The sequence below is a fragment of the Poecilia reticulata genome, linkage group LG13 (assembly GCF_000633615.1).
Source record: "Poecilia reticulata strain Guanapo linkage group LG13, Guppy_female_1.0+MT, whole genome shotgun sequence".
Lineage (NCBI taxonomy): Eukaryota > Metazoa > Chordata > Actinopteri > Cyprinodontiformes > Poeciliidae > Poecilia > Poecilia reticulata.
The window spans coordinates 27,658,566-27,665,160 of NC_024343.1; the positions used below are offsets into that span (position 1 = coordinate 27,658,566).

Genomic DNA, 6,595 nt, shown 5'->3' on the forward strand with positions numbered 1-6,595 from the left:
TATAGAGGATCAAGTTGGTTTGGATACTATTTGTGATTTCATCATAAATAAAATCATGATTGAAATTTGATTTTTGTATTTAAGTAGGTTATTTTTGGATAATATTTAAATTTGTTCAAAGATCTAAAAGATTATGGTACAAAAAAGCAAAACCTGATTAAATCTGCAAACAGGAAATACTTTTTTACTAGGCTGAAAACGAAATCTGAGTTTGTCAAACTAGGCCATAAATGGTTTTAACTGCATTTGTTTAACCAATTTTAGTGAATTTATTTTGTGTTTAGTAATTTTTATTCTCTCAACCACAGCACTTTGTATGCTCAACTCATAAAGGGGCTATATACAATTGTATGTCCATAGTTTAATTTAAAATTCCTGTGCAGTCATAACTGGAAAAATTTACATATTTATCCAAGCTAAATTTTCAACACAGAATGTGAATTTGGATTATAGATTTAAAGAAATTAATCACTTCAGTCAGTGAGGGCATAGAGCTAGTGAGAAATATGGCAGCCAATGAATGGTGATCTAGAATACTAGTCCTCAAAACCCCTATTTATTAGCTTAATGATAACATCTACTACAACGTAAAATACTTACTTTAAAAAAATGTAATACAATAAAATAATAAAAGCAGATGTATCCCCCTCAATAGGACTCATTTGGAGCTAGCGAACATTTCAAACCTACAACATGTATCCATAATGGTTATGGGAAGATCTTAAAAAAGTACTTACCTTCAACATTTTCTTCACTGATATGAAGTTTGCGTGGAGTAACCATTTCCACTGTGCTGGATGTTGTTGAGATCATTGGGGAAGAGTCTGGCGCTTGGAGCTGCAGCAGCACTCTTGTTTACTTCCCTCCTCTCTCTGTGGGGTGTGGTCTATCCATTTCTCTCATCCTGCCTTCTACAAATCTATTGCTGTGGTAACCCGAACCACAGTGCATCCAGCCTTTGCATGCCTCCCACAGTTGAGAACTCCAAATTCAGACCTCTTGGTATCCTATTATCTTCTTGCCCTAGCAGGAGTCGGTCACTTGTTGACTGCAGGTGATGAATAAATAATAAAGTCCTGAAACATGAGGCTTTACGTGGTGAGACAACGTGTCCATTCTCTTGTTACACTTTAACGAGAAAAAAATTAAGTCCTTCCACAGAAATCACTTAGAGGTTTATTACTTCCTCACTAATGTCTTTTACATCGACTGCAAAAAGGAAATACAGCCTTTTCACAACATGAGGGCTGTGATAACCACATTCATATTGTTCACAGAGAAAGTAAGAAGGCTTGAATGGGAAATTCAATAAAACTCGTTGACTCTAAGCATGTCACTAGTTATCTTGGACTGATGAGAAATATTTCTGTTAGACTAGAATAAATGTACTGATTTACTTTAATACATAAACAAGGTTCTCAAATTATCATATTTTGTCTTTAAATGTATAACCCTCTCACTCCCCAAACAGTAATATTTTACGAAACAATAAAGACTTCACATTATTTTAATTTAAAATAAAATATAGTCAATTCAAAAGTCTTCAAGACGCCGATGACCTGTGGTTGCAAAACAAGTCTAAACCAACATTAAGTTTTTTTGCCAGTATCCTGGATTCGCTTTTATTGTCTCTAAACATTGTACTGTGCATTATCGGCACACATCTTCACTTTGGTGTCATCCATATCTAAAAGCAGTCAAGAAGATGGACATGGTTTTATCCTGACAAACCTGCTAAACAAGCCACACTAGTTCAGATTTTATTTATTTTTTTCATTTTACTGTTATGACCTTCAACATGGCTGAGGCTTGTAGAGTCCGAAACAGAGTTTGAGTGTCTTTTGAAATTTCTTTGAGCACTGCACAACAAACTTTGTGATTTCTACTCCTGGAATGAATGATAAATGATTTTCAACTTCAGAAAAATCCTTCTTCATCCAGAATGGACTTTGAATACTATAGATATGGCATTATGGCAAGATCACCAATGATGTTTATCTTACTGACATTGTTTAAAGATCAGCTAAATGACAGAACTCCAGGTTTTGATAAGCCGCTACCACTTGTTGATGGTTAGTTAACCAAATGGCTGCCTTGTTCCAAGATTTTTCCCGAATGCAACTTGAGGAGGCTACACAAAGATGCACTTTAAAACAAAAATCATTTTTAGGCTCTGCACAATGCAATATATTTTACCTGCTTCAAGAGCATACCATTTTCCATTAAAACTTTTCATAGTTTGCAAGTAAAATTAGGTCCAGCAGGTCTATGCATATATTCCATTAGAGGAATTTGTAGTTTTGACATTTTATGAAAGCAGAAGAGTTCAACTGTTTAGTCACTTTGATCCTTCAGTTTTGCTACAGTTAGACAATTATTGCACTTGTTCCAATTGTTCACTGATTAGATTATTTTTTTTCATACCACGTAAAAAATATGAAGCCATGACATGAATATTTGTATTAAAACTTTATTTAAAATTATTATTTTTTAGGTTTTGTTGGCTCTAGTGGCCTTTATTTGAAAGTAGTTTGACAGGAAGGAGGGTTATGAGAGAGGGGGAAGACATGCGGCAAATGTCACCAGGCTGGGAAACGAGCCTGCGACCACTGGCATGAGGGCTAAGGCCTCAATACATGGGTTGTGCTTTGCCCCTGCGCCACCACAGCACCCTTATTTAAAATTATTTTGACAACACATTTTGTACCCTTCCTATCAGGCACCCACTGTGTCCATCATAAATTTACGGCTGAACTCATAAGCTAGGAAGAGCGCTCCGTTGGCAGGGAAGGTCCGGATCATGGTAGGAGTCAAACCAGAGTACAGAGCAGTGAAACCTGTAAGGCAGAAACAGCCAAACAGTGGCTATGAAATGCAAAAGTTTTAAATTGTCTGACAAACAATAAAACCTGTACAGTACTCTTACAGTGAGATAGCATCCTCACAACTCCAGGAAGTGTTTGAAATGAGTTTCATCAGTTATTTAGTCTGTAAGTTAGCTTTGCTGTTAGCTAGCACAATTGAGTTAAGTTAGTGTTTAGGACAACATTCATTCATGACATTCTGCACGAATATTCATAGCATTTTTCAATATATTTTCAAACATCTGCCATATTAGCAAAGCTGTAAATGCAAAATTATTAGCATTACTGTTAAATGTTTGTGGTTCTCAGTGTTTTAGGGCTTAATTTTAGCTCTTGATATTCTAGACTACAACAACTGAATGTGTCTGCCATATAGTATCTTCCTAACTTCAAGAGAAGTGTGTGATGTTGTCTCTATTGGTGATTTGCTGTGATAGCCATCAGCCATGCCCAGTATCCTAAAACTGGTAACTGCATTTGTAAGTAGGCAAACATTGAATCCTCAAAGCTCACCCTCAGTGCGTATAATACCCGTGAAGGTCTTCATGAAACCCTCTTGCCTCCCACCTAGAGAGTAGACTTGGATCCTAGACTTCACACAGTCTATTGGATAGACCACTAGCCAAAGACAAGCCCCTCCAAATCCACCACTGAACATAAGTGGAAGAATGCCTGCAAACAAAGATGCAAGTTTACAGGGTAGCTTTAAGCACAGACATCAAAAATAAAATTAAATGAACCTACCTATACTATCTTTGTCTGTCCCCATATGGTGTGCAAATGTAGTCCGGCATACTTCGTAGGCACCAAAGAAGCAGAAGTAACCAGGTATCTCCCTGACAATGGTTGAGGTGAGTCCCTGGTAGAAACCCAAAGGACCATTTGTCCTCAGCACAGTCTTAACCACAGACCAGACGGTGCTAATGTCCCGCCATCACAAATACAAAAGAAATGTGAAGTCAGCTGAAACTGGAAATGCTTTGTTTATTACAACATCTCTGATGAAACGGACCTTCGCTGTCCTTTCGCAATCTTTCCGGTCTCCTCCATTTCATGCATGGCCTGTAGGCGACATTTCACCAGCTCTGTGGGGCAAATGGCCATGGAGGAGAAGATGGAAGCTAAAGACCCTGCAGAAGCTTTTTGGACATCACTGAACACAAACAGAAAATGTTTCAATGAATAAAGATGAGTCATAGTCCTCAGACACAATGGTACTAAGGTTGATGTTAAGGTTTAAATGATTGCTATGAATTTGCACAGAATAATCAAGATTTCATATGTTTATATTTTTACGTGTGTTAGGTAATAAGAGTCAACTTTAACTAAGAGGGGGGTTTTTTGTAATCAGTTCAAAAATACTTCATTAATGCCAAAGAAAAATAAAGAGGTTTTAACTAACTCATAACTCATTATCCAGGTTTATTCAAAAACTGTACAGGGTTGTTAATTAAGAATGTTCTAGACTTCACGAAGAATACTTTCTTCCAAAATAAAGGAGGAAAGGATTCTTCCTTAATTTTGGAAGAATAAAGGAATAAGCAGAACTACAACCGGAACTAGTCTTCTAGACAAAATTATCTGAAATATTGTGTACGTACTCTCTTAACAAATAAATGTTTCTTAAATATCAACATTGTTTGCTACAAGTTAGAAAAATTGCGCTAGCTCATTAAGCCATAAGATCCTGCTACTAGCATAGCGGTTCTCAACGTGGGCGGTACCGCCCCCTGGGGGGCGTTCAGAGGACGGCAGGGGGCGCTGGCGCAAATTTTTACGAAAGGGGGGCGCTGGGATTCCTTTGGTCGAAGGTAAACTTTACACCTTATATGCACAACAATACCAGTTTASACATTGAGCAACTTGGTAAAACTGTATTGTGTAACATTAAAACATGCTTGGCTGCAACGGTATCGATGGCAGCTCTTCTTCTATTCAGTGTTTGTAGCTTCTTGGCGCAGCTCCGCTCCTGCTACTGGTAGCTTCACCGCATCAGTTCAGCTTTACACGGGCTGATGCCGTTGCTGTGATTCACTTGTCATGTCTGATGTTCAAATATTTTATGTTTTATAGAGGGTTTTTGTACATATGTTTTGGCAGTGCTGTGATCATATCAAAGCAGCAACTTGTATTAAAAAGTGTTGTCCACAGTGAAACTTTTAGTTGCAATAAAAGAAACAGAAATCCTAATCAGTATCAAACCTGAGCTCTGCTCCTTTATCCATCCTTAACAAAAGACGGACAGCGTCCTGGCACAGGCCATAACTCAAAAAGAGAACCGCATTCTCACTGATGTTGGCCAGGAGGGCTGGTGTGGCGCCTTTGTAGAGACCACCGAGTCCCACCTGTTTGAAAGTTGAAATGAAGCAGTGGATGAAGCCACGGTACATGCTGGGAAACGTCTGCATCTTCACCTTGACGGTGTCAAATGGCTGACCGCTTAGCACGCAGGCTGTACCACCTAAAGTAGAACAGTTTAAGTTTTACAAACCAGAGCAAACATTTTCTACTTCATCATTAGGGTATACATAAATATGGCTAGGAAATATTCAAGTTCAGTTATTATATTGGACTTCTATATTGCAGATCAACACACAACATGTCTTAGCAAATAATGATCTGAAAAGTGTGTGTGGCACACATTTGTATCCAGCTCAGGAGAACCACCTTTCACTGTGGTTAGGGACCGAGATTTTCCCCATTCCTCTTTGTAGTGACTTGTAGAAAACTCCTAATCGGAGCCCTTATTGGTTTCTTTCAACAAGTGCTTTTTTCTTGCAGCTATATCATAAAAGCCAGACTTGTAGTGGCCAAAATTACCATTCTATCACCCAACTGTAGATCTCTGCAGCCCTGGTCCTTAAAAAACATGAATATGTAGTCTAATTTGACTGATATACCTTTAATTAACAGAATGAAGGTTTAAGAAAAATTAACTCACCTGCTGCTCCTGCTGAAAAGTCAATGAGTGCCTGTATTACAGGATGTGGAGCCATGACGATGAAGCCTGTGTACATATAAGCAAAGCTGAGGGTCATAATTTTTTTAATTCATAAATAAGAGTCGCAAACCCCAGAGTCCATGTAACTTTAGAGCAGAAAAAGAGCAGAAAAAGAAAAGCTTGACACCCGCTAAGACGAGGATAATTAATTATATACCTTTACATTACACACTCACCTTTTCTGTAGTTCCCTTAACTAGGATTTAGAGTATGACAGGTAAGACGGTGTTATTTGATCGTTGAAGCGTAACTTTACTTTTTGTCCCCACATGAACCCCTCAGGTAAAACTGTTCACTCCAATTTCCAGGAAAGCATAACAGAGATCTCACACACAGCCCGAAGAAACGAGGAAATGTCGGTGCTCCTTTGCTGAACTTCCGTCTCCCTTGAGCCCTGAAGATGTGGCGCACACCTGACGTAAGCGCGTCAAGACTGATATCAATGACAGAAGACAAAAATGAGACGCTCTCTGTAAGTAACATGGAATCAGTTTAGACATGACTACAAAGGTTCGGAATAGAAAGTTAGAATATGTTTTCTGTTTATGTATTCTCGTAAAGCCTCAAACTAAGAATGACCGAAATAAAATCTACTAAACCCTGTAATGACAGAGTAGGTTATTCGAACACGGTTGAGATTGTAATACCTACGATTATCCACAAGATGTCAGCAGACTCCACGGATGCCTTGAAATTTGTAGTTACTAACGCCACATCTATCTATCTATCT

General features: G+C 38.2%; 1 protein-coding gene across 1 annotated transcript in view; it reads right to left on the minus strand.

Moving 5' to 3' along the window:
- The window catches only part of slc25a15a (solute carrier family 25 member 15a), a 9,703-nt gene extending 3,108 nt beyond the window's left edge, over positions 1 to 6,595 (minus strand). The window contains exons 1-8 of the mRNA XM_017308128.1: positions 6,042 to 6,595; positions 5,806 to 5,871; positions 5,067 to 5,325; positions 3,877 to 4,017; positions 3,609 to 3,784; positions 3,378 to 3,536; positions 2,718 to 2,837; positions 738 to 854 (exon numbers count right to left, since the gene is read on the minus strand). Coding sequence (XP_017163617.1) covers positions 738 to 854; positions 2,718 to 2,837; positions 3,378 to 3,536; positions 3,609 to 3,784; positions 3,877 to 4,017; positions 5,067 to 5,325; positions 5,806 to 5,860 — 1,027 coding nt within the window. The 5' untranslated portion in view covers positions 5,861 to 5,871; positions 6,042 to 6,595. The remainder of the gene's footprint in view (positions 1 to 737; positions 855 to 2,717; positions 2,838 to 3,377; positions 3,537 to 3,608; positions 3,785 to 3,876; positions 4,018 to 5,066; positions 5,326 to 5,805; positions 5,872 to 6,041) is intronic.